The 27,369-nt window shown below is 39.4% G+C and overlaps 3 protein-coding genes across 3 annotated transcripts in view; 2 read left to right on the top strand and 1 right to left on the bottom strand.

Moving 5' to 3' along the window:
- The first annotated feature begins 198 nt into the window (after nt 1–198).
- il1fma (interleukin-1 family member A) lies at nt 199–6,529 on the top strand. The gene is made up of 7 exons (XM_020637973.3): nt 199–356; nt 454–566; nt 2,197–2,293; nt 2,413–2,791; nt 3,547–3,669; nt 3,802–3,941; nt 5,950–6,529. Exons 1-7 carry the CDS (start codon nt 345–347, stop codon nt 6,163–6,165), a joined length of 1,080 nt encoding a protein of 359 aa, XP_020493629.2. The 5' UTR covers nt 199–344; the 3' UTR covers nt 6,166–6,529.
- On the bottom strand, nt 6,526–18,763 carry ace2 (angiotensin I converting enzyme 2). Its single transcript, XM_020637971.3, has 18 exons — nt 18,533–18,763; nt 18,280–18,438; nt 18,066–18,159; nt 16,868–17,011; nt 15,931–16,046; nt 15,737–15,842; nt 14,500–14,597; nt 14,232–14,401; nt 13,398–13,624; nt 12,069–12,213; nt 11,875–11,973; nt 11,346–11,468; nt 10,856–11,034; nt 9,359–9,417; nt 9,131–9,228; nt 8,908–9,024; nt 7,811–8,005; nt 6,526–7,721 (listed from the first exon to the last, which is right to left on the bottom strand). The coding sequence occupies exons 1-18, from the start codon at nt 18,719–18,721 to the stop codon at nt 7,619–7,621; spliced, it is 2,421 nt and encodes an 806-aa protein (XP_020493627.2). The 5' UTR covers nt 18,722–18,763; the 3' UTR covers nt 6,526–7,618.
- Nucleotides 18,764–20,943: 2,180 nt separating this feature from the next.
- nhsb (Nance-Horan syndrome b (congenital cataracts and dental anomalies)) overlaps nt 20,944–27,369 on the top strand; it is a 54,501-nt gene continuing 48,075 nt past the window's right edge. The window contains exon 1 of the mRNA XM_065952818.1: nt 20,944–23,985. Within this exon, the coding sequence (XP_065808890.1) occupies nt 23,706–23,985 (280 nt within the window). The 5' untranslated portion in view covers nt 20,944–23,705. The remainder of the gene's footprint in view (nt 23,986–27,369) is intronic.

The following is a 27,369-nucleotide window of genomic DNA, read 5'->3' as shown; positions in this document are numbered from 1 at the left end:
GTTGAGAGAGGAGAGAGAGAGCGAAAGAAGAGAGGATGTTTTTTTTTAAAGTTTATAAAGATTCATTTATTTAGACACAAATTATCTTCATTGCTTTTATTCATGACTTCTTGCCTCTCTCGTCCTTTCATACTTGTTCTGTTTTTTACCCGACATACACTGAGTCACTTTTGTCTTAGATTTCCTTATTATCATTGGCTTCCCCTCCTGACATCAGTTCCTCTTCAGCGAGTGGCCACCTCAGTCCTGCTTCCTCTTTCTCTCGCGCAAAGCAGAAGCTGTGACCTTTAAGAGCGTCGCTTTCACCTGCGTCGTCTTTAGCAACAGCAGACACCTTCGGCAGCATGGATCATAAGGTGGGTGACAAAACAGACATATTTCAAAAGGTAAAAAGTGTGTTTCTTGTTTCATGTTGGACTAAAAAAAGTTTGTTTATTTATTCCTAAACATCAGGATTCTCAGGTTAAGGGAGGTGTGTTGATCGTCCATCAGATCCTTGAAGGGAAACATCAGTATGAAGTGGAGAATGTACTGAAGAGCAGGAAAGGAGAAAAAATGTTTGTGAGGTAAAGGTCAGACACTGGCACACTCGTTCTCTTTTCACAGTATGATACAGACTATTAATACAGCAAACCATTTCCATATATTACTTAACAAAGCCCTTAATGTTGTTAAGTGTGAACATCTTTAAAAAAAAAAAACTCAAAGAGGATCATAGAAATAAACTCTGTGGACAATATGTTTATTCATTCAAACATTTTTCTCCCTTTATGTAGGAAATGTCTGAAATGACATTGACACAATGATTTCTGGATCAACAAGAAAGTATTTTAATAGATTACTAATCATTTCAGTGATTCACTATTAGAAAACCCTGATCATCTGCTGGTTTTGGATTCTCATGAAATGTGACAGTTAAGTAGAAGACTAACTTTTAACCCTTTATTACTGCTCCTGAAAACTTTTTAATGAAAATGACAAAAAAAAAAAAAAAAAGCAAACGAACAAAAACAGTTTGATGACAATCAGTAATTTAATTAGACTGTGTCACAAACTGGCTCAAAGTAACAAGGAAGTGTTTCACACAACAACAAAGGTTAAAAGGAAGTTCATTTATTATGAACTAAAGTTAAAGGGGCACTTAGTAGATTTGGTGGTGACATTTGAAAGTTGGAGAAGTGAAACAATTCTATGATATATTCTCTGAACTAAACACACAAACTTTATTCAAAGGAAACAATGGGTCCTTGACCACTGTTTGGAGCTAAAAAGCTACCAGGAGAGTTACAGTTTCACTGTTGCGGGCCCACCACCATAACTTCTCCCGAAGCATTTTATCTTCAAACATTGTTCCAGGGACCAAATTTTCCTCTGAGGACAGCTTGTGTAAAGAGTTATGAACAAATAACACAGAATCTGTACATTTCTCCAACTTTCAAATTTTTCTACCAAAACTCCATAGTGCTTTAAAACCATCATAATATTTATCAGTCTAATAAAACAGTCATGAATTCAATGTATGATTGAATGTAGTGAAATGCAAACCAACCAGCTGCTGGAGGCCTGCGAGGAAGAGAGGAAAGAGAGATGTGGACGCCGCATAAATAAGCTGAGGCCTGGGGCGCTGGCGGCGCAGTGGTTAGTGCGCACGCCCCAGTGTCTATAGTCCTCGAAGCGGGCGGCCCAGGTTCAAATTCAGCCTGTGGCTCCTTCCCGCATGTCATACTCTCTCTCTCCCTGATTTACAGTTCTATCCACCTGTCCTTTCTCTCCATTAAAGGCACAAAAAGCCCAGAAATAAATCTTTAAGCTGAGGCCTGATTAACTCAGGTGAACACAGTTAAACAATGTCCTTCCCAACTTCACTTATTGGCTGCTGAGACCAGGAAGTTCAACCAATCCAACCACATACAGGCATAGAGAGCATGACGTCACAATTGGTACACAGGAATTTCGGATCTTTTTCCTATATGATCAGCAGACGTGGCTATTTTTTCCAGCATGAAAGTCATGAAACAGAAGGGGTCTTCTAACATTTCAAAGCTGGAACGCTTTGTCACCATTGAGTGTCCCCAAAGGCTTATTACAAAATAAAAGTCGTATTACTCTGGAAATAGAGTTGAATTATGAAAAAAAAGAAAGCTTAATAAAGTACTTAGCTCATTCCTATGATCTTTATTTATTTATTTTTCCCAGGAAAGGAGACAAACTGATGCATATAAACGGCGTGGACCTGCAGGATCTCACACCAGAGGACTTGGCAGAAATGTTAGCGGAGGGAAATCCAATGCTGGTGAGTTCACTGGGCTTCTACAGTCTCGTTCAATGAGTATCTTCAGCAACTCTGTGACGTTATTGTACGTATAACCTGACCCTACATCCACTTTCTTTCCCCGACTTGCTGATCATCAGACGATACATAAGCCCAGCACGATGAAGGAGTACACACCACAGCCCTACCCAGCTGAGGACACCTTACGTCCTGTCTCGAAGGAAAACACAGTACTCAGTTTCTGCATGGAGATGAAGAGGGAGGAAGACCTGGAGGAGAATAAAGCAGGCGAGAAGGGAGACGATAAGGGGGATGGGTCAGATAAGGAGACTTGCTGTGCTGAAAACGGGCAGAATGGGGAGGGAGGGGATCTGCTTGTTATTTCCATGGTGAAGACCTCCATATCTGTGGTGAAAGGGAGGGGCTGTGACAAGAACAGTTCCTGTGGGGGGTGTCATGGGACAGGATGCACCTATAATGACGTGGTGGTGGTTTCAGAATCCAGAGAGGTGGTGCTCGGTGAGTAAGATTTAGGCTTTTGTTGTATTTTCTTCTTTTACTTAATGCAAATGGCCTTCAACAGAAATAAAAATCAACTGGTACAAAAAGATGGAAAACTGAAACTCATGAACAAAAAGAGCGTTGCTAAAAATCTACAAAGAATCCCGATCCTTTAACTTAAATAAAAGCACCAATTCAACAATGTCAAAATACTGTACACCCAGTAAAAATCCTTTAGACCTAACACACTGTTACTGACGACAGTGGTATAAGCTTGTTGAATTACTTCACAGTCTGGTATATATTTATAATGTCTCCTATGCTGTCCGCTGAAATACATCAGTCTTTAATTGGAACCATTTGGCTTATTATATAAAAACTGGAAGTTTATGTTTCCCTGTATTGGTTAAGGAAGCTATAATTTTCTTTGGCTAAGTCAATAATCCAATAAAGCCTGTTAGACTTCCAACTTCTTAGACAAATATTCCTGGTAAAGAAAGGTCAAAAGATCAGTTTGAGGACAATAAACGACTGTGTTCAAAAATCAGATCAGAGCGAAGATTAATGGAGTAGTTTTCCCAGTCGAGCCTTGTAGGTCACTAACACACTGCTAAACTTTACTCTGTCAGAATAACCTGTCGGTACTCACATAAGTAAGAAATGATCATCTGTAATGAAACAAAGTCATGAAAGTTTTTTGATTCTTGCAAAAGAAAAAACAACAATTCATTCAATGTTCTGATATGATTTTGCTTTTTTTTAAACGCTCCCAGTTCCCAGAGGCGGAGGTTTCAAGCAGCTAAAACAAGCGAACTATACAATCAGACACGTTGCGTCCCAACAATACCTCAGAGGTCTCTGTTTGCAGAACTCCGTCTACGCTTCACCCAATCCAGGTTTGTCATTTGCTGCAGCATCACATTTACTAATTACAACGATTGTTTCCATTGATTTTGTTGATCAGAGTCTCTATTCATACATTCATCTTCACTGTGTACATGATTTAATAAAACATCTTCTGTGTTCAGAGAAGATCACCATCTACACCTACAAGACAACTTACTTTAGCTGGTTCCCCAAAGGAAAGCCTGTGGTCCTAAACTTCACCGGGTCAAACTGCTTCCTCAGGTGCTGCAAGGAAGGGGACCGGGTGCTGCTACGAGCCGAGGTAAACACATTTACCGAGCCAATCAGATCATGTACACACTGGTAGATTTAATGTACATAGACTTTCCCTTTAACTCAAAAACAAAAGTTTAAAGCACTGCTGGATTTAATTTCAGAATCTTTCTCTATTTTAAGCCTGAGCGTAAGAGGCAGGTGATACAATGACAGACAGAATATGGAAGCAATCGCAGACTCAGCGTTCAAAAGACAGTCCTTTAGTCCAGGAAGGGGTTAGCCGAAAGACAGGGTCAAAAAGGCAGGCGACGGGGCGCTGGTGGCGCTGTGGTTGGTGCGCCTTTGTGGAGGCTGTGGTCCTCCAGGCAGGGGGCCCAGGTTTGAATCCCACCTGTGGCTCCTTTCCCGCATTTCATTCCCCACTCTCTCTCTCTCTCTCTCTCTATCCCTGATTTCCAACTCTATCCACTGTCCTATCTCTCCTTTGAAGGCACCAAAAGCCCAAAAATAAATCTAAAAAAAAAAAAAAAGCAGGCGAGAATTATACACGCAAGAGCTGAATACAAAAATGCTGGGACAAGGTACACATAGAAAACACTACGAACTGGCAACAAGAGGGAGAACACAGTGGGATTAAATCGACAGACAATCAGGAGAACAAGACACAGGTGAGGGTAATCAGGGCGTGGCTGACACAGGGAGGATCAGGATCTGAAAGACAGAGACAAGGGTGAATACAAAAACACAACTTAAACCAGAAAATGAATAATGAAAAATGAAAAAAATGAAAAAAATATGACCTAATGCTTGGTGGAAACTTTGTCAGCAGGATGTTACATGTCAACAGGTTAGGACCAGAATAAAAGTTAATTTGTTGTTTTAGGCTGCTCAAATTTGTTTTGTTTTTTTAACCATGTCAGCGCCATGTATGGATTCAGATGACAATGTTTATGATTGGTCCTCCACTTCGGTCCAGACTGAAATATCTGACAGATAACTGTAACTATTCATTTTCACACATTTTCCCAGTCTCCAGAGGATGTATCCTTTGTGAAAATCTGACATTTATCTCTGGAAACCATTCAAATGTTGACACTTAACTCTGTACTCCAAGTCATTTGAGATGGATGTTCATGTTACCTATAGAGGAGACATCTGATTTTGGTAATTCTCAGAATTTCTCTCTTTTTCCAATTTGGGCAATAAGCAAATAAAAAAAAAAATAAAAAAAAAAAGTTTAAACAGGTAAATGGCACCGTGAGGTATGTCATACATGAGAGGTGCTACATTAATAAACTTTGCGGGATTGATATCTGAGACAAGTTGCCAAGAATACCTGTCCCAAAGCACTTCATTCAAAAGAATCTTTGGGACATTTTTACCAGATAACCATACGGGATAGAAAACCAGGGGCACTTACATTATCAGGTTCATCATCTGGGAACCATGAATTAAATTTGTAAGATTCCACCTTTTTAATGTTTTGATATTTCTCTGGATAAGTCTTTTTTTTTTCTTCGACAAAAAGTGGTATTACTGTTTAAGAGAAGTCTTGGCATCCCATTGAGTCATTGAGAAGCATCATCATGTTACCATAAGTCCTGCTGCTACATGGCTCAATACACCTGTAGCCATGCAGCAGAGGATGCTTGGAGTGAAAACATGCCAAAGTCTAGACTGATCTGAACGTTTTTGCAGGTTTTTGGTAATAAACAAAGTATCAGGCAAATTCAGTGTTTGACTTGAAACAGTCAGGGGATCACCAGTGAGTAGTCGGTAAGACACATGATGTCATTATCTTTGAACCGCTTTACCCCGTTAAAAAACTTCATGGAACTCTGACCAAGAATATCAATCTGATGAATCAACTGAATGACCAACATCTGAACTTACAACCGATTCCTAAGGTGTCAAATTGTAAAAGGGATTTTTTTTCATTTATTTTTTATTTTCTATTAATTCATTAATATGATTGTGGTTTTTGGAAGTAAACTATTTGAGAGAGATTGAAGATGTTGAACAGCTTCCTGAACTCTCTGCTCTTGTTGTTGCAGACATGTGAGAAGCAGCGGCTGAAGCAGATCTCGAAGAGCGACGAGAACGCCCTCTCTTTCGTCTTCTTCATGAAGTCCGACAGCTCGCTTCTTAAGTTTGAGTCAGCGCTGCACAGCGGCTGGTTCATCCAAATCGTCAACTCACAGTCAGTTAATATGGCGACACTGGATGGAGGCAGTGAAGATCACTCATTCCTCTTCATTATTCAGAAGTGATGGAGTCACTTTCTCCAGGCGGATTCCCAGTTCTCAGTCAAGTCCGATAAAACATCCAAACCCTGGTGGGATTATTTGGGACTTGATTTACACGTCGGTGTGTCACATTCTGCTATTGCAGAACAGCGTAGATATGTATCATACAATCTCTAATGTTTTCATGTGTTTTTATATTCGTTTATTGATTACTGATCGGTTTTGATTTCATTGCTAGAAGTGACCTTCAAAATGATTCAAAGTAATAAGAAATGTTATAAAAACTTTATTCAACACTTTTTGTACATTATAAAAAGTTGTTCTGATTCTATATTACACTAACATGAATCCAATGTATGATTACAAGTATAAACATTTATTGAATGCGTTCTTTAGTATGTTTTTATTTTATCATGCACCTTCATACCAAGCGTACATTGACAACATTCAATTTGATATTTTAAAACAAGTTCAAGTATGAAAAAGTTTACAAAAAATCAGACAATCACAGGCTTTTACAGAAGATTAAAGGAAACAGTGTGGAAAAAAAGAATCATTCTCCTTTTGATGGATTCTTGCATCCTGAATCTGAGCTGCATGGCACTTACATCATCTGAGTATTCACATCAACAATAAACAGATCCTGCCGGAAAGGTTTTGATAAGATAAAATTCTGCAAATGACAACAAATCACCTGAAAGCATTGTTGAAGAATAATTGTCCCCTGTGAGAGATGTTGCACTGTAAATAAAGTTTGACACCAACACTTAATAGTGAACCACATTTACATGTGTTATAAAGCTATCATCGTGTGAAATGTAGTTTAATTAAAAAGAAAGTGTGCCATGCCTTCTTTTTTTTATATTTGACAAACCCATATAGCAAGTAAGAAGCACAAATTCAAATAACACTGACTGAATCAAAGGAGACACACAATTAATATCTGTCCTGAGCATGAATAATTCAATTACTATTCAAAGTATGATATTTACATTTTAAAGTATATTTATTCCGTTTTTGGATTGATTTCATGTATGTTCAGATTGTCCCAAAGGACATTAATAGTTGCCGATTTTTATAGTTTATTATAGTTTACAAAAAGTACATCGTAAAGAGGCAACATTCTTTCAAATAAGTAAACTAAAAAAAAAAGCTTCCAAAATATGGATGCTCACAAAATAACACCAACTGAATTCAAGTGATCTCATGTTCAGTTTCCCTTATTTGAGTTTGATAAGTCTGAGAATAATTACACATGGACGTATACTAAATGTACAAAGATTAAATATATAATAATTTAATAATTTATCAAGGCTAGGCACTTTACAAAAACTGGCCCCGAGTCAAAATCCTCTTCAAATAAATGTTCCTCTCGTAGAAACATTTAGCATTTCTGTGGATGTTTTTTTTTGGATGAGTTTAATCTACTTTAGAAATGAGGACACCTTCTCTCTTTTCTTCAGTGACATCGTTGACCTCACAATCCAGTTTGTTCATTGTCGCTGTCGTCAAAGGCTTTGTTAGTTTGTCCTGCCACGGTGGTGTCGTAGGGGTTCTCCACACTGCTCTTCTCAGGTTTCCTACAAACACACAAGAAACAACGACATGACCCACAGTGACACTACTAGCTGGTCCAACATGGTACAAATGTGTTTCAGAGCAAACTCACTTCTTGCGCTCCCTGACCCCAGAGACCACGAGGTAGACTCCTGCTAGAACCACGATTCCCATGACCACCCCGAACACCACCAGCCACACCTCCACCGGCTGCTCCACGGGAGTGGCCAGGGTCGGGGGGATTCCTGCAAACTCCAGCGTCATGTCATCCAACTGGAAGGCATCATTGATTCGACCTCGACTTAACCTAGGATCAATATCCAAATGGGATCATTGTTATTCACTCCGATCAAAATCTTTCAGGGTAATGGTGACATCTGAATAAGAACATCAACCTGAGTAGGAAACACTGAAAACACAAATGTAGGCATACTGTATGCCGTGTTGTTGCTGAACGTCTCTTCATTGTCAGATGTAACTTCTACTGGTCTGGTCTGTCGTGTGACCTGCATGTGAAGCTTTCTGTGCTGCTGTCTTGACCAGAACTCACTTCTTAAAAACATGTTTTGTGTCTCAATGGGAATATTTCTGGTTAAACCAGAGTTTCAAAAACAAATGATGTAAAGACTATTTAGAGTGAACAAAAACACAGCTCTGTGTTTATAGTGTTAGCAGGCTTATAGTAGACACCTTTAAATATACACTGATCAATCCATCTTATTACTTACTTAGGTTTCATACAACCTAAGTAATGCAACACAGAGAGCTCTTTACTGAACCCTCCCTCCCCACAAACAGACACATAAAAAGTATTCTAAACATCGCTCACACAGTTACTTATAAAACATTCGTATTTAAAGGGTTCAATCAAATAAAAAAGAGGCTATTGGTAAATCTCATAAAGTCAGTGTGAGGAGACAAAGCAGTTTGTATATTCCTGTTTTAGGAATTTAATAAGGTAAAAGGGTCCTAAGTAATTAAAGTGATTATGTATTCTTTTATTTAAAGTAAAGACAGCTGAGTCTGATAGGAATGTTATTTTGTTTGGCAGGTATTTGGTCGTAAAGATAACTGATTATGAATGTTAAAGGTCGTTGTGGTTGATGATGAGGAGGACATTAAATGGACATGAATGAAGACTAGTCCCATACCAAGCTTGTAAGACTTCCTGTTTAAGTACAACAAAAATAGTAAAAGTTACAGCCTCACCGTATGGCATCCTCCACGTCTTTCTTTGGGACATACGAGGAGAGAGAGTCTGGATTTGTGACCACCATGTAGAAGGAGATTCTGGGAGTGTTTTTAAATGTGAGTACGTTTTCAGATCTGCAGGTCCAAGCAGAGAAAAACGTTTAAGAAAAATGAAAATGTTGGGTGGAGAAAATAAAGCACAGAGTATTTCAGTCATTTTGGGTCCAGGGTTGAGTCTTACGTGAAAGCCATGGTCTTGTTCATTTGGCTGTAGTACTGCCTCAGAGCGTACGCGATGTTGGCCTTGAACAGGAACTGCTCGTTGTCGTTCCAGGTGTACTGAAACACATGTCACTTGATTGATTATTGCCTTGATATAAAAGACACTGATGTTCACTTTAAATGTGCAGATATTTTTCCACGTGTGGTCATTATAACATTATAACCTCTCTAAAGTATCAATACTCACAGCGTTCTTTCCCAAAGCGGCCTTTAAACTCAGTCTCACTTTAATCTCGTACTCGGAATCTGTAAAAAGAATTCTTCCTGTTAAAGATATATATATATTGTGTCCTATTCTTCATGTTTTCAAATAACCAGTACAACAGTACATGGCATACTTTGCTGAACCTGACCACAACTCATCGGAGAAAAATAATCTGAGATGATGAGAACAAAGAAGTGGTTCTACGAGTCAGCGTTTTAGCTGTGCCTCTTCAGAATAGACTTAGTTTCTTGCACTTTTCAGAGTCCTTATGCTAACAACAACATGGTGCTGGTGTGACAAAAGTATCCAGTTATTCCCAGTTCAGCATTCAGTTATTTGTGAAATACAAATAAATAAGTTCATAAAATGAGTGAGTGTGGAGCATTTTAGCGCAGGCAGCTGGCCGCTCCTCTGTTATTGAACTTTAAAGTAATATTTAGATTAACCATTTCCCCAATAATTTTCTCTTTCCAGTGAATAAATGTGGTTTGAGTTTTTGAACTATTTGTGAAAACACCCGTGACATAATTCTGTGTTTTTTCCACTTCCTCAAAACTGTCCTCCGGGTTATTTTGGTTTTTACATCAGTGCCGCCTTGTTAAGTGCCAGAGCAGATTTCTCACCACAAGTTACACTTAGTCACACCTCTTACATAACGCTGAGTGTGTTGTGTTTGTTCTAACATAATTTTAGTGTCCCTGGGGTCATTTTATACATCCATCAAAAATGTTTTCATTATTGGGTTTGAGCTGGACTATAAACAAAATATATATTTCAGTCTAATTTCACTCGAGTCAGCTGGATGTTCTGAGCATGAAGCAAAAACAACACAAGGAGAGATTAAAGGAATAGTTAGACATTTTGACAGCAATCTCTCATCTGTAGCTATGTAAAGCTCCAACTTTGATTTAGCCTAGCTTAGCATAAAGACAGGACACAGACAGAAATGTAGAACCACCTTCAGTTTTAAGGGAACAAAATTAACCCACCAGCACCTTTTAAAATCCATAAACTGATCTCCTTTGTTTGACATGTACAAGGCTACAGTCGGACACATTTCGGCCTACATTTGTACCAAAACAGTTTGGGGCACTAACCACTGTGCCACCAGCGGCCCTACAGTTTTAATTTTTGATACTTAACTCTGAAATCAACAACAATTAAATCTGTAAAAAATAAAAACTGTTCATATAAACGTTAGAGAAAAGTTGACGTCATAATGTGTGACCTTGTCAGCAGGTGTGTCTAAACAGCTTTAATTGAGGTTCTGTCGCCATGGTTACTCTTTAATTACACCCAAGCTGATGGACACAGTTTTGATGAAGAACAGTGAAGAAGAGGGAGTAAAGATTAGTATCATCTACATTACATACATTGGTATAATTGTATAATCTGACCCCAAAAACAAGGCATAAAACATATTTAATGTTATTGTAGTGGTGATAATAATCTTCAATATGAGCATCTTTTTTTACTCACATGGGTCTACTTCTGTGTCCCAGCCGACAGTCCTTTTGTGTTTCTCGTTTTCCTTCTTCAGCCAGTCATAGAGCTTCTGGAAATAGTCCAGCAGGGGGCGTGCGTCCATCTTAATATCACCAGAAATCGTATGCAGAGCCCTGGTCCAGGACTGGGACCTTCCCAGCTCCAACATACTCCTAACAGCAGATGAGGATGATGAGGGTGAATTACGGTGCATGTATAAATCAATAGAGCTGTATTCATGATGGAAAGTGCTCATGATGGATAGGCCGGGTCTTTGTAACATAACAATAAGTAAGGTCTTTTACCTGCTTTTTGCAACATAACAATGAGTAAGGTCTTTTTACCTGCTCTTTCGTAATGTTAACAGACAAAGAGTAAGGTATTTTACCTGTTTTTTGTAAAGTGTCTTGAGATAACACTTGTTATGAGTTGACGCTATACAAAAATAAATTGAATTGAATTGAATTGAAGTTGAATTCCTTACCTGAGCTTGGTTCCTGCGTCTTTTGAATTGGTGATGTCACATGAGGACAGGGCGCCTGTATGACCCGCTGCATCGCAAAGCGCTTTCTGGAACTGAAACTGGTAGATGGTTCTGGTGAAGTACCTGTGTTTACAACCAAAGAAAAACTCACTGGTTATTTTTTTATAACAGAACTGGGGGATAAATACTCAGCTACTACTCTGATGAACAGTTCTTCGTTTTGGCCTAATGTAACCTAAAGGAACAACCATAAGTAAATCAAAATGTCCAAATATGTTCTTCGACTCTATCTAATGTAAATAAACAATACTACTATGATTGTAAACATCGCTGATATGGTTTAATATTCAACTAAATGTGGACAACTTTTTAATATCCTAACAACAATAAAAATGACAGAAATGGTCTCATACAGTGACCCTCTAGAGCAAGTTGATTTTGAGAAAATTCTGGTTCAAGGTGGCTGATGATATGTATATAGATATGCTGTTATTTATTTGGTTCTGGTTTTCAATCCAGGGAGTGTTACCTAATGAAAGAGTAATCTCCTGACACATGGAACAGAGCGGGGGGGTCGCAGTAGGTCTCATCTCTTGGCACTGGCTCCACAACACCAACCAGCTCCCTCCTAAAGACAACAGAGTCACAGAGATGCTTATACTCATGTCACACATACTACATGACAAGCTGATTATTTAAAGCTTCACAGAGGTCTCTGCTTACTTCATCTCCCACCAGCGCTCCATCCACTCGTCCTTGGTGATGTTCCCTGCAAACACCTGCCACCTCCACTCCTCCAGCATGTATGTGAACGGCAGTGTGGCCACGATGGTGAGCGCTTGTTTCAGCAGGAAGTTGATCTCAATTTCTGCAAGGACAAAATATATTTGATTGTTGTAAAAAACAAAAAGTTCAGAAAGCTGTTACTGTTCTGAAAAGGATTCTACAAAACACGCTTTGATTGATAGTGGCGTTGAGTAGTGTTGAGCCCCCTGTTTGAGATTAACTATGACACCTGTGCAGACCCTGTAGTGAAAGACAGTTGTGTAACAGTGAGCAGAGGGTCAAAGCAGATGTTATGCTTGATTATCTGGTTTCACTGAGGTAACCAGGCGACTGCAGGTGTGTCATGGTCTGTGCAGGCGGCCCAACAGCTGCTGAAGCTATTTGTTATCAAACATGCCATTCGAGGGCACCTAAACGTTCATCGGTTGTTGCTGGTTTAGTCTGTTGGGTGTTGGGTGTTGGGTGTTGGTAACATAGAGCATGGTGAGGTTTGAACTGTGATTTCTGAAAGTTGAGATGTTGAAAACCAAAACAATGAGCTGAAAGAAGAGGAATTGAGGCACTTTAAAGCTAGATAACAAAAAGGTGTCGTTCCTTTGTTTCTCCAAGATACAGTCTAATCTTGAATCATCCAATCACATGTTTTTGGAAATAACAGACTGTCCTACTTTCTTAAAACATCTACGGTCTGTCTCTTCTATCACTGCAGCTTCTGTCACATTATTGTTACAATGAATCTATCAAAGTTTCAGTTTCATTAGCAACAAGGAAAACAGGGATTTCTGCACATAATATCAAATATCATTCACACTCATCTGCTGTAGCATGTATCTGATCTCTGATCAGAACAGGCTGTTTCAGTGTGTATAGCTTTAAATGTGAATGCTGGGTTTGACCACGCCCCTCTGGAAGGGGTTTGGTGGTTGGCGCTTTCTTGCGCCACGCTAAATTGTTAACTGTGAGAAGGTAAACTCAGAGGGCAGAACAAGCACCTAGCTGTGGGAGGCAAATCCACCAAAGGGAGACGTTACTACCCTTTGTGATGTCACAAAGGGAAACATTTTCAGAAAAGTGGAGCAGGCAAAAGACAGAAAGAACTTTTCTCCTAATTGGGGGATTTGTAAACAGGGTAGGGACAAATTGTGTTTTAAAACCTCAGTAAAGTGTAATTTGCATAATAGGTGAGCTTTAAGAAAAACAGCTGTCATATTTTGGGCACCTGATCTTTCTTTGGATACGTGTCATTGTCATCTGCATGAATTGTACCGTTATCATAAATGAAGTCATCAGACAGGAGGCCCAGGCTCTTCAGGTGTTTGGGCGTCGCAGCAGAGAGGGACATGATCTCTCCGACGGCCTCATGGAAACCCTCGTTGGCTCCGTCCCTCAGCAGGTAGGACAGGTTACGGTATGCCATCTGGTACTGGTTGTGACCCATCTCGTGGTGCACCGTCAGGAAGTCGTCCATGTTGACCTTGGAGCACATTTTGATCCTGAAGACGTCAGATTAGAGGTGATGTTATCAGCAGGTATGATATGTGAGACAGACATGGCCAGATGCCATATCAGTCATAATTTATCATAAAAGAGCCTGCGCTGTCACATGTTTCTGATAAGTCACACATTACGTCCAAGTTCAGAAGAAAAACAAAAAGTCCTCCTTAGAAGGCAACATGGAGGCTAACAGGGTTTTCAAGGAGGAGACATTTCATTCAGAGGTTTTAGCACAAAGTTGAGGAGCTTTTGCTTTTGGAGAAATTGTTTTCTATTATAGAAACTTAATCTTCAAAAGCAGTCAGTGCTGATGCAGCTTTATGGATTAATATTTAACAGCATAGAGACTTTGGTTATCTTTATATTATCAGCAGGAAAGAATGACTCAGAAATTAATTGATACCATCTTCCCAGCAGGTTCATATTTACAGCTCTCATGTTCTGATCTACAGACAGATTATTGATCTCACACAGGACACAAAAACATAAAACTCCTCACAGCAGAAAATGAATATATATATGAGTATATTATGTTACATATAACCACCAAATGTAGCTTTTCTTCATTTCTACAGTGATGGATATGACTGTATGTGTGAGTGGTACCTAAAGTCCTCTCTGTTGCCCATGTCCCAGGCAGTGGGGTGGCAGACCACCTTGCGTCCATCAGGTTTGGTGAACATGGAATTATTCCAGAAGTTTGGGAACATCTGGTACAGGCCGACAGACATGAAAAACTTCTCTGCTTCTTCGAAAAGCCGATCTGTATCCCAGCCCTGAAATTCAGAAACATTCAGAGTCAGTTCCAATAGAGGACTTACATCCTTATTGTTTAATTTACAAATCACAAAAAGCTCAATTTGTTGTACTGTACCTCCGTCACCATGTTTGGGCTGACATCTATGTCTTCTTTCAAAGGGTAAGGGGTGGACAGAGAGTACAGGTTGGTCCAGAATCGTCCCCACATGTCACCTGAAAAATCAACAACATGACCTTCATATTATACTCAAAGCAAACACTGATGAGTTTCTCCTTCCTTTAGTATTAAGTTAGATGTGTACGTTAAGGTGATTTGGCAGATTTACATGAATGAATTACGTGTAACAAAGGATGAAGGCTGGAACAAAAACCAGCTAAAGCAGAAACATACTGTATATGTCATAATTTGTTAACATTTTCCCATATAATAATATTTGTGTATTCATTCTTTTAAACAACCAAACAAAACAGTTACTGTTAAAGTAAAAACAAATATTCCCATTAATATCTGTTTAAATCTTTATAAATAGATATGTTTGGCTTATTTTCCATTTTTTTCAGTGATAGCTAGCAAAAGATGAATTTCAGAAAAGGAAAAAAATAGTCCATGCACATGTGTCAGAACTAAAATGACGAATGGGAACACAGAATGACAAGTAAAGGGATAATGCCTGACGAGCTGTCCATTGTCAGGAATTAATGGATGACGTGCGAAATCACTTATTGTTGGATGTAGTTTGTTATTTTATTCCAATAAATCTTACACAGAGGATTTTGTCTGTGTCCCTGTTGCTATGGTTACTCATCTTAGATACCGCCTGCAGCTCTTTAATTTGGATCAGTGAACAGACTGTTGAAGTGGAACTACTTACATAGTGTCCATATATCAAAAGTTAAGGGACACCCTTCAGCCAATCAGAATCGAGAATTTGCCCAGACCATGGTATAAAGATAAATATTTAAGAATAGTAACAAAATCCTGTTGACAATGACACACAAAGTGATAGTAGGAATATGATATATATGAGAAAAATGTGTTAACATTATATAATGTACAATCTGCTGCAGGTGAACATATAAATAATAGTCTATTGTTATTTTTACAAAGGGGTGTTGACTCTTTTCTAACTTTCAGGCTGTACTGTTATTTTGTTTTTGTTTTCAAAGCTTGTTTTGTTTTTAACATTTGATTTTTATGTCTGCTACAGTAAACTAGTTATACTGATTCTTTGGACTTAAATGACATAATAGAGATCATGCTGGCGTCTATTATTCATCTCTATTGCCAGGGAAGAGCTCACAGTGAGATGAGAAAAACACTTTAATGCTTTCTGAACAGACCGTCAACGTACCGAGCAGGTGGGCTGGCAGAGTCCCCTTTGAGTCGATGTGTCCAGGGTACTTCTCCATGAGTTTGGCTCTCACATAGGCATGCAGCTCTTTGTATAAGGGCAGGATCTTTAAAAAAAACAATAAATGACCTTTGTTAGTCACACACATTCAAGAACACATTCGTAAGATGTTGTGTCACTGATCTTAGGCCGACCTCTTTGTATACAGCGCGGACGTCTTCCATCAGCTGATCCCTGGTGTACTTGAACTGAACGTCATCTTCAATGGTCTCGTAGTTATATCTCCAATAGGCTCCATAGTCTTCAAAACCTGTCAGTGTGTGTTTATGTGTGTGTCAGGGAGGAAGAAAGGACACAGAGAAAAAGAAAGAATAAGACAAGGACATTCCTATTTACAGAAACTGTCAGGACTACAAATTCCTTTTTTTTTTTGTAGTTTTGGGGAGGAAATGTTGCTGGCTCCCTTGTACATGCTGATATTTGTGATTGCACTGATGGTGATACATGAGTAAGATGTAAAGATGGGGATTTACACCATTCTGGTCCACAGGAAGCTGTTCTTTGGAACTGTGGCTACAGCTTAGTTATCTTCACAATCAGTTAAATCAGCATAGATTTTCTACATCAAGTTTTTTTTTGTCTAGAAAATGTTGAAAACTGATGAAAAATGTTGATCAGTGCATCCCAAAGCCTTCGATGGTATCCTCAAAGGTCTCGCTTTTTAAAAAAGTATTCACTTTACTGTCATAGAGGAGTGAAGACACAAGAAAAATATTTACAGTAAGAAGCTTAAATCATGGGATGTTGATGTTTTTTACCCATAAGAAATAGTTCTCAAAATCGTTTATTAATGAAATACTTAACAACAAATGAATTCATCTTTTCAGCCTCTACTAGCTTATATCAGCATTATTTCCTAACAGCCTTCATATCATTGTTTAAAACCTGATTTTCCATTATATGGAAGTGTAGGAATGATATGAGTAGATTAACAAGAGGACCAACACTACATTCCTTTTCCATTTACTTTGCCTTTCAACCCTTCAAACATTTAAAATATGAAACATCCTCATGATCATTCTCTAAACTCTACCATACTGCAGCCAGTGGCCTGATTGTTTGGAGATGTACCGTTCAGTTTGGAGGCTTCGTTCTTCAGATCCACGTAGTCTTCGTACAGCGGCCTCATCCTCTTCCCCACCTCCCTCCTCCATCCCTCCCACACGTGCAGACGCTCAGCGTAGTCTTCGCTAGAGGCCATCACGTGCTCCAGGCCTGAAAACACAGGCACACGTTTCACATCAATTCATGTCTATTTCATCAGATCCGTCAAAAAACACTTTCAGTTTAAAGTTTGAACTGAAACAAGTATGGAAGCAGTTAATGACGTTTATTTATTTTCTGTGATTTCACTTCATAAGATTTTGATTGCAGGATTTTTCCTTGTAATGATTTGTGGGTTGTGTTATTGCTAATTTTACACAAGTTAAAGGTCTCAGTGAATCTCCATCGTATAAAAGGTTTTTAAAAAGTACTGAGAAACATTTTAAAGATACTCCGTCACAAGGAAAAGTCTTTCAAAGTTTCAGATGTTTCAAAAGTAACTAAAAAAAGTCATCCTAAAAGGCTATAAAAGGTATACGACAAGTACAAGTATGAGATTGAAATTAATAATTCAACAATTTGTAACCTGAACTGTACCGCTGTAACAGCTCCAGGTGAAACTTAGGGCTAATTAAATTCATATTAAAGTTGGTAGTTTATTCCAGCTGCTGTCTGTGCTGGTGGTGAGGAGTCTTTCAAATCTGAGCAGTTTAAAGATGAAAAATTAAAAAAAAAAGCTTCATCCTTGTTATTAAAATAATATTAAATGAGACCATCTGAGGAGTTCAAGGAGTCAAAGTTTAAAGTTATTCAACATTTGAAGTGTTAGAGAGTTTTTAAAATGTACAAAAAGACTGTGTTTTCCTTCTGTTTCAACCTTAATCTGAACAGTTCAGGTGACAGATAAACAAATATGAATACATGTTTTCGTCTTGAATGTCGTGTTTTTCCCCATGTACTGTATGAAGTGGGTTAAAATGGAGATACTACTTGTTACAGTAGTAGCCTATTTTACTTGATTAATTGTACCTTTTAACTCTTTCTACAGAAACATAGAGGATAGATATGAAACTGTATCTAAACCCTTTTTTGTCACAGTGAAATAAAAAAATAATCTTTGGGAGATCTGTGAGACTGTGTTAATTACAAACTACATTTATCTGACTCTGGCTGACAGTAGCAGGCAGTCACTTTGTAGTAACCCGTCCCTTTAAACAGAGCGTACCTGGCTCCAAAGTCTGGCAGTTCAGAGGGTCATCGATGAGACACACTGTGGCTGTGCTGTAGAGCGTACTCATCTCACTCATCACCTTACTCAGCTGCAGGGAGATTTAAGGAGAAGTAGGGGATAAGAAGTTCAAGTTGAAGTGTAAGAATCAAGTTTGAACTACTTTAGATGCAAAGGGTTGAAGAAGTAGAACATGCAGTTATTGTCTTACATGTGCAGCTTTATCCGGGGAAAGCGCTCCAGCTCCTTTGTCTTGGAGCGAGATGAGCTGTAATTTGATTTCTGGAATTGTGATCTGGTCTATGGGGTATTTCGCTGACTCCTCTGACATTTTTGTGTAAAAATTGCCCCAGATTTGCCCCGCTTCTGCCTGGATAAAAAGAAGAAAAAAACATGCACATTAGCTTACACCACATCTGTTGTTGTGCCATTGAATTGAACTTTGAAGGCTTCTGAATGCTCACCAGTTTGTCTGAGTTCTCTTGTGTGATGTCGGTGTTGTAGGCCCATGATGCCAGCGAGTAGTTGTAGAGCTGCACGCTTGCCTCTTCATCGAACCTCTTCAGGAACTCACTCGCCTTGTTATCCACATCTGTTTGAGCATAAACAACGCAGGTCACAGCCAGCAACGCTACCAGAGTCCTGGCTGACATCTTGACTGCTTCACAAACAGACTCTGATGGGTTTGGACACTGCTCTCAGTTTTACAGTATCATTACCTTCATGCTGCCTTGGCCTTTGGTCGGCAGAGCCATAAACAAGGGTGGGTCTGAGTTTTTATTTACAGATAGGAAGCTTCACAAGGAAGGAGTCTTCATAGAGAAGTCGGTGTTACACTTTGAGACATAATCAGCTCTTGAATAGACACAAACTGATTTACAAAGGGTTTGTTTTCTTATAGGGAGTTCATGTATGATAAGGTGTCACACTGATATCAGTCAGCTAGATTGAAAATACATAAAACAAAATCTGTTGGCATGAAAATAAAACATTTTACCTGCTGATAAGAGCAAGAAAGAAAACTCACAAGTGTACAGTATAAACTACAATAAATGTTATCTAAATACAGAGAAAATATACTCAAAGCCCACCAGGTAAACATGATGCACCCAGCAGAGCATGAAGACCTTGAAAAAGTTTAAAAAGGGCAAAATGGAGAAAAAGAAAGTGTTCACATTGACTTTGTATTCAAAATAGAAGACAATAAACATACTTTTGTATGTGTTCTTAAATGCTCACAAGACATGTTCCTGTATTGATAAAATTTAAAGTGAATGCTTTTAGGTTTTGAAATATTTTGGGATTGTATCATTATTATTATTTTTTTATTACATCCCCCCCCCCCCCTTGTCTCTATCCTTCTTCCTGCATCTTATCCCATCTCCCCCTACCCCATTTTTCAAGCCTGCCGGATTTGCGGTAGATGGCTATTTATAATGAGCCTGGATTTGCGGAGAGATTTCTCCCTCTTAAAAGGTATTTTTTTCTTGCCACTGTTACTTTGCTAAATGCTGCTTAGTGCTGTGCTCATGGTGGATTAACACTGGGTATTTGTAATAAAGCAATGAGTAAGGTCTTTTACCTGCTTTTTGTAAAGTGTCTTGAGATAACACTTATTATGAAGTGGCGCTATACAAATAAAGATTGATTGATTCATCATTTCAATAAAGTTCTATAATCCTAGACATAAAACACAAACAAAGGAAAAGTACCTGAGAACCAACAAATACAAAAAGTTGTTATCTCGTGTCTGCTTTCTGATTTTCTCTGGGAGTCATTTCTTAAGAAAACACGACCCTTTGAGGTGAAAAGGGTCAAGGAAACAGGAAAATAGAAGCTCTCTTAACCACCTTATCAGGTGGTGCGTTTCCCAGTGGCAGCTAAAATGCAAGTCATGCACTGTTAAGAAATGCTGATAAGAAATCAGCCACGAGGGCAAGGTGTTACATTTATGACCAACAACACAAGATTATCAAACACCCTCCCCCTGTCTCTGCAACAAAACAGTCAGCAATCTTTAAAACACTGATAAAAAATAACAAATAAAAACAAGAGGAGAAAGATCTCTTTATCAATATACTCTGACCTTTATGGTTTCTTCCCAACTGAAGGCTCATTTTTGAGTTTGACTTCTTTATAAAGTCATTTGTTTTTTACGTGTTTATTTATATATACTTGTACTTGTTTACACTTTTGTTGTGAAACATTCCTTACTGATCATGTTTCCATGAGAGCAGAAAATACAATCAAAGGCAGTGCACCTGTTTGAAAACCCTGTGAACGTGATCTATGTGCAACAGTGCCCTCCAGTGGATAAAGCTGGTACTATCATCTGAGAGATCAACAACACTTCCCATACAGAGGTTTTCAGCTGAAAAAGGGGGCCTGGGCGTTGAGTTAAAGCACAGGTGTGTAATTTGACAGGCATGGCTGCTTGAACAATATTTGCTTTCCTTGTCTGACATTCTCACACTAAACACACTGGATTGGATTTACTCAAATTAAAGGTGTCAGAATATTCATTGCATTTCTATGCCAAGTGCTTTAAAACTCACATTTTTTTACACGAGACATTTCAACTTATCATGGCATGAGAAATCCCTGTCATAACTGGTAACAGTTTATTTTTTATTCAACCAATATTTAACCCGGTAATTAACCCATCGGGATCAAGATCTCTTTCACAGTAACAATGGTTTTGGTTTTAAAGTGTTCCAGTGAGCCAGCAAGCCTAATACTCTACAGGACCCTGAACCTATGTGAAATGAACTTAATATGAACACCTGAACTTTTCTATGGTGATATGCTTAAAAAGTCATGGTGACAAAGACAGCAGAAGAAAGACAGTCTACTGTTACCTGTTATAATTCTTCTGAATGAACTTTAATAACAAAACGTTGAAATGTAATGTTATGGAAATGCTTGGGGCAGCTGTGGCTCAGTTTCGGTCGTCTTCCAACCAAAAGTTCTTAACCACAAGAAGCAACGTTCTCTTTGAAACTGATAGTTCTAATGTTCACCTGTGTGACTGCTGGTAGCCTCTCAGGTAAGCCTCATCACTTCCCAACTTTGTGATGAAATACATCTTTAAAAACCTAAAGGACAAATATTCAAGAAAACTTCAACGAACCTTTCCCAGTTTGCCCTGATTTATAAAAATATTATTGGTTTAAAAAAAACCTTTTTTCTGTTTAGGCATCTTGGGAGAGGTAAAGGGAAAGGTTCAAGAATATTCTCTAAAAAATGACAAGTTACTTCCGTTCAACGTTCTGGGGACTGAGCCATAGCAGAAACGCAAACAACTAGAGATAACTACATATATGGGTTTATTAAAGAATCCAAAAAACTATTCTAAATATCATTTGAGAAGCAAATCTTGTGAGCTGAACCTATGTAACCCCTGACTGAAGGTTTAATCAGTGAGTGTGATGAAAACACGAGTGGGAGTGCAGAAAGTTTTGTTTGTAGTCTGACAGAATACATTTCAGAGGAGTATAAAGTTAAACAACGTGGAAGTAGCTTGGAAGTATATTATTAGTATAACAGTATGGCAGTGAATCCCAAGATCTCCTAAGATCATAAACATGTTATATAAATCAATAATCGACATGCTTCACAGTCAGGGAAAGAGAAATAGGATTTTGTTTTGGAATTTGTAAAGGCAAGTAGAGTTTCAAATTGTTTCATACAAACTAACAGTATCATTCATTCACATCTCATAGCATTTGATGATCATTTTTAGGTTTGTCCTCCTGTCAGCTCACAGTGAGGCCCATGATGGGTTACTGTCAGCCTGTGCTGCCTCACATTTGCTGCTGCAGCAGGTTTACAGTGAACATGTCTATATACAGACTGAGGCCTGGAGGCTACAGGCTAATCACTGGGAATGAAACACAACAGACAGGCTTAGGAAAACACACATTCAGCAAAAAATATAATCTGTCACCGGCCATTGTTCAGCTACAGTATACAGGCTCTGCTGCAGGTGAACATTTCTGGCAACTTTACAGTTTAGAAACTTCGATTTCAGTGTTTGACCAGCCTGATATAAGCTTTATAAGGAGGTGTGCACTGCATTATATTACACCTGATTACATTTACACCATGACTGGATTATTAACAGCACCTGCAACAGATTTAAACGTTATCTGTTTCTATGACAAATCAAAAAGGCAATCATATAATTACACTGAAACGGACAAAAGGCATGAATACATATGACAAAATTATAAATGCAAGAACATTGTGTAGTTTCTCCATATGTTCATTAAGCATCTATCATCAGGTCTTCTGCAGAAAAACAACAAGTACAGTAATACAGTATACACAGGAGTAGTAGAAGTAGGCATCCAAAATATTATGCAAGTGAAATTGATGATGAATAGGTCTAAATAAATAAAAATCAGTTGAGCTCAGTTCTGCTTAACAGCTTTGTTTCTCCGTTTATTGTGTAGATGTGAATATGAGAAAACAAATCAGGGAGGCAATAAAACAGACAACATTATGTGATCCAGTGAAGAGGGCCTGCGGTATCCCGGACACAGAACATTTGGGTTAAAAACAATATAATCTGATGATTTGTGAATATTGTCAGAGTGTTAAAGGTCACATATATGTATGTTATTAAATCCTGTTGACACTTTTAGATATATGATTTAATTGTTGACCTAAAATTCTTTATTTGTCTATGTGTGCGGTACTCAACCATCACTGATTGAGGAGTTGGTATCTTCAGTGCACATTTTGAAAACAAATGAGTATGAACATATTTTCTTATCTGTTCTATTATCGTCAGTGTTACCAGAGCCGCTAAATCAGGGTCAAATAGAAAAACATTTTGGCATAAACGCTGCTCTCTGAGGATGTCCTAACAGGAAGAGAAACTTGTAGCTTTAGGTCTATTTTTCTGACTGTTCACTGTCCACACACATCCACATCTCCGGGTTTTCCCTCAGTCTCCTCTCATCCTCTCAGCCTGCTCACTGTTCAGGCCACAGAGCCAGTCTGCATCAAAAACCAGCAATAAAAAACAAGGCTGGAAATGCGAGGGCAGGCCTTCAATATAAAAGCTTAAATCGTACAGACGGGGGTTTCAAAAATATTTGTGTATTTAGAAAATGGGTCTTACAAAGAGGTTCTGTATATTGTTGTTTTATTATTCATGAATGCCTAAAGTCAGTGTATTGTTTTAAACCATTCCAGATCACTCCCCCATCCCTGTATCCCTAGATTTTACTTCGGATCAGGTTCTTATTTTGAAGAGTTTCACCGGTGTTTCCTTTACGTCCCAGCTGACTTGACGCTGCTCGGAGACAACCCATGATCGCAGACGCAACACGCATCCTCACACCACTGACCTGAGCTTAGCTGTGTCCTGCATGTGTGTGCATGTGTGTGCGTGTGTGAGCGGGAGTGTGAGTGATCCCCACAAACCAGCAGCAGGATGGAGGATCTCAAGGAGAATCTGGGAACTTTGGATTGACGCCCGGGGATAGCGCGCGCTCGGCCTGAACCTCACCGGGGTTTCTCGTGGGATTTATATATTTGGATGTTGTCTGTTCCCCCTTTTCCCCTTTTTCTTCAAGGCAGTGGGAATTTACACTTGGCTTACAACTCCGATTATTCGCGGCGAGCAAAATGCCGTTCGCCAAAAGGATTGTGGAGCCGCCGCTTCTGTGCAGGCACCAGATCCCCAACGATGAAGGTCTGCTTTTCGAGGACCTGTGCGCCATCAGTAACGTGGTTCTGTCCCGGACCTTGCGACAGCTGTCCGACCTGGCCCGGCACGCCTGCTCCTTATTTCAGGAGCTGGAAAACGACATCATCAGCACCAACCAGCGGGTCTGGGTCCTCCAGAACAAAATAGGCCAGATCCAGCAGTCTGCCAGTGCCCTAGACCCGAAAAAGGAGGCAGTGCGTAAGTAGACCACCACAAGTGTATCCATAACCCTTTAAAAAAAAAAAAACAACAACCATGAATTACACCTGAGCGCTGTGAGATTTTATTCATTCATGCTCTACATACATGTGTGCCTTCATGCTTCGAAGGGCGCCCACCTCAACATTATTTTTACCCAGCTGCACGCACGCACGTAAACCCGCACGCGACCGCGCTCTCATCCCCCCCCCCCCCCCCTCCATTGAAATGTGTCACACGGTTTGCTTTCGCACATTTGAGCATCCAGCAGCATCTAGACGCTTTTTTTTCACAGCGCAGGATGTGTTGACTGCTCATTCATTTGGCGGTCCAGACTCGGATGTGTGCGTGTGTGTGTGTGTCCGTCGACGAGGGGGGAGTGGGGGTTGGAGGGGAGTCCGTGTGTGTGTGTGTGTGTGTGTGTGTGTGTGTGTGTGTGTGTGTGTGTGTGTGTGTGTGGAGCGGAGGGGCGTGTGTTGCCGCTGCATTGGCTCAGCATCGCAGTCTCGTTACTGCGGGTAGCGCACACCTGAAGCATGTTCAGACGGTGCGTTCAGGGCCATTAAATGAAGCCGAATCGTTCATACAAATATTTCAATTCAGGGTCGAGTGGCTGTTAAAAAAGCTTTGGGATGTGTGTGATCGAGAGTGTGTGTGTGTGTGTGTGAGTGAGAGAGTGCGTGTGATAAGGTTTTCACAGACGACTCCCCGTGCGCCAAACCCACCCTTTCCACATGCAGCGGCACCAACACAGCATCAATAATGAATCCAGATGTCCGTTGTAGGGTAAATATGAACTGGTCATGCCTAGACATTCAGGTGAAGCTACAATTAAAGCACAAGACTGTGGAAGGATGAAAGAAAATGGGGGGGAAAAAAAGCCTGATTGGCATCAACGAGAGAGTCTGCAAATGAATGTAACAGCACGTTCTGTTGGGCAGCTTCATATTATTTATGTCCTCTGCAGTCCCTTTAGTATGAGGCTTTAGATTTCAGACGATCTGTTCAGTGATTTTAGTCCATTTCAGTGCTTAAAATTAATACCCACTTTAGGTTTTTCACAATCTGGGACAATCAAAGAGCATCCCGGGGCCTAAAGCAACTGTAGGCGAGTGAACTCCCTCTTTAGATTCACCCTTAAGCCCCCAACAACACACACACACACACACAATCACACATATCAGAGCATATGTGGCAGGGAGGATGTCTTTATTACATAAAACTGTGTGCTGCTCTGTTTACTGTTGTTTGCTGCTTGAATGAAGCTCTGATGTTGAAGGCTACACGGTGGACTCTTGAAATTAAACAGTGTGGGAGAGATTGTTTGCATTTTGTCCAGCACACAATGACAGGTATTTGAATTTAAGTCCTTATAGCGAATCACTTCCCAGTCCTCTAAACGCCCTAAACCAGTAAGTAAAACCCAGAAACCTGTCTGTCTGTTACACCTGTTGGGTTCAGAAATCCCTTAAATATTGGTCATCCGAGTGGAATGGGCTTCCCTGCAGCCAGTTCAGTTCGACAAGCCACTTGGCACATGCATTTCAAAGAGTCTCGTAACTCTGGAATCTAAGAGTGGTGAGCGGATGCAATCAATTAGGGATCCTTTTGAGGGAGCGGTTTACTGCAGGCCAGAAGTTCACAACCTAGGAGTCAGGATTACAAGAGTCCGTGGGATAAATTTAGCCTTTAGCGTCTCTACCAGGAAATTGGAAAATCACTTATTCTGAAGCTTCAGATTCTATATTTATTTCCAGTCATTCAAACTCTCTTGTGAAATGCAGTAGTTTAACCCTCCAGTCACATCATCAGTCAGTTACATATCATCCTAAAGAAACATTCCCAGAGGTTTAGAATTCACACTCTAACCTCTGAGTTTTTTTGCTGTCACAGACAAATTTGATGTTCCTGAGAGAAAGATGGTGAAATCCTTCAAATCAAAACCGTCATATCGTTACACATCATTGCCAACTTTAGAGCTTTGTTAATCTGCATCAAAACTAATATAATGTGAGAAATGTAGTCCCAACTTCAAACAAATTGACTTAAGGTACGTCAACACACTAATTACCAAACAGCTGAAAATGATGAGAATAAACTGGAAAGCTCGCTACACTTGTGGTAAATAAATAGCACAAACTCCCTTTCAAAAATAGCAATTTGATGTCCTTAATGCAACTGGCTTCATAATCTTCTCCTCTTCCTCTCTTTCATATATTTTTTTGATACATAGAAGCGCTAACATGATTCGGCAAAAGCTTAGCAAAGCATGATGGATAATGAAATGACATGTTTGTGCTTGCACGGGCTTTTCTCTATTTTTATCATAGCAGAAGGATTTGACCAATATCCAATCACACATTCTGACATTTCTAAAGATGAATCACGTACTCTGACCAACATGGTAACAAAATGTCTTCGACCCATCTCACAGTGTCATGAACTGACACGTTACAAATAACAAGACTTAGAATATGTCAAAGAATAATATGAATTTGGGACCTTCTGAGGTCCTTCAGCTCTATTTTGGTTGTTTTATTCTTCATTCAACACATTTCGGTGGGAAAATATTACTGCAGAATGACAGAGAAAATGTTTGGCTGTCTAGACTTGAACTTGGACGCAGGGAGAGTTTGAGTCCTCTGAAGACCAACACTCATACTTGGATGCCCACCAAAGTTTTGCTATTTTTACTCAGCTTTCAAAAGGGCTATTATCTCCTTTCTGACTCAAATGGCAGCAATAACCCAGAGGAGCTGAAAATCTGTGTGTGTACACACAAACGGATACTGAACGTCAATGAAGACAGGGTTTCCTCACTTCAGTGAAGAGTGTATCAAGATTCAAAGCATTCAATATGGAGCTGACACAAATTGATCCTAAACATAGCAGCAAGCGGTGTTCAGATGCTAGGGAGACCGTTTGTGTGTTTGGTTCACAGAAAGAAATGTTTCTAGGAACTTCATAAAACTTGGTCTGTATTAGTCGTGATCTGCTGGCTTCAGTTTTATTAGCAGTTGTAAATATTCATTGGGGATATGGAGGTAACTGTCAGTGAAACTATTAGGTTGTCAGATTACTTTTCTTATAACTTTTCTGCTCTAAATATTTCAAGTAGCTCTCTCTTGAATAACAAAAAAGCAAAATGGTCGGTCGCGAACTGAAGTGCAGCAAGAGATGTTCAGACGTCAATTTATTACTCAATAGTGATTCTTATACGACCATTGGATGGTACCAGACACCCCTCTGATACTATTGTAGTAAAATATATAAAATATAAGTAGTTAGAATACATATATCGACCTTAAACCACATTTTGGAGCTTCTTGGGTATGATATCGGATCAGTGCATTGACTCTCCAATATCTGATATCAAAGTTTGGG

This window comes from Labrus bergylta, chromosome 3, assembly GCF_963930695.1.
Source record: "Labrus bergylta chromosome 3, fLabBer1.1, whole genome shotgun sequence".
Lineage (NCBI taxonomy): Eukaryota > Metazoa > Chordata > Actinopteri > Labriformes > Labridae > Labrus > Labrus bergylta.
The sequence above is the reverse complement of the archived record's forward strand: the minus strand, read 5'-3'. Positions and strand labels throughout refer to the sequence as shown.

Coding starts and splice junctions, on each gene's coding strand:
- il1fma (XM_020637973.3), top strand. Junction 2,294..2,412: donor CGGAGGGAAATCCAATGCTG/GTGAGTTCACTG, acceptor GCTGATCATCAG/ACGATACATAAGCCCAGCAC. Junction 2,792..3,546: donor ATCCAGAGAGGTGGTGCTCG/GTGAGTAAGATT, acceptor AAACGCTCCCAG/TTCCCAGAGGCGGAGGTTTC.
- ace2 (XM_020637971.3), bottom strand. CDS start 18,721: ATGTCAGCCAGGACTCTGGTAGCGTTGCTGGCTGTGACCTGCGTTGTT. Junction 15,843..15,930: donor TCCGCGCTGTATACAAAGAG/GTCGGCCTAAGA, acceptor TTTTTTTTAAAG/ATCCTGCCCTTATACAAAGA. Junction 13,625..14,231: donor GGCAACAGAGAGGACTTTAG/GTACCACTCACA, acceptor TGACGTCTTCAG/GATCAAAATGTGCTCCAAGG.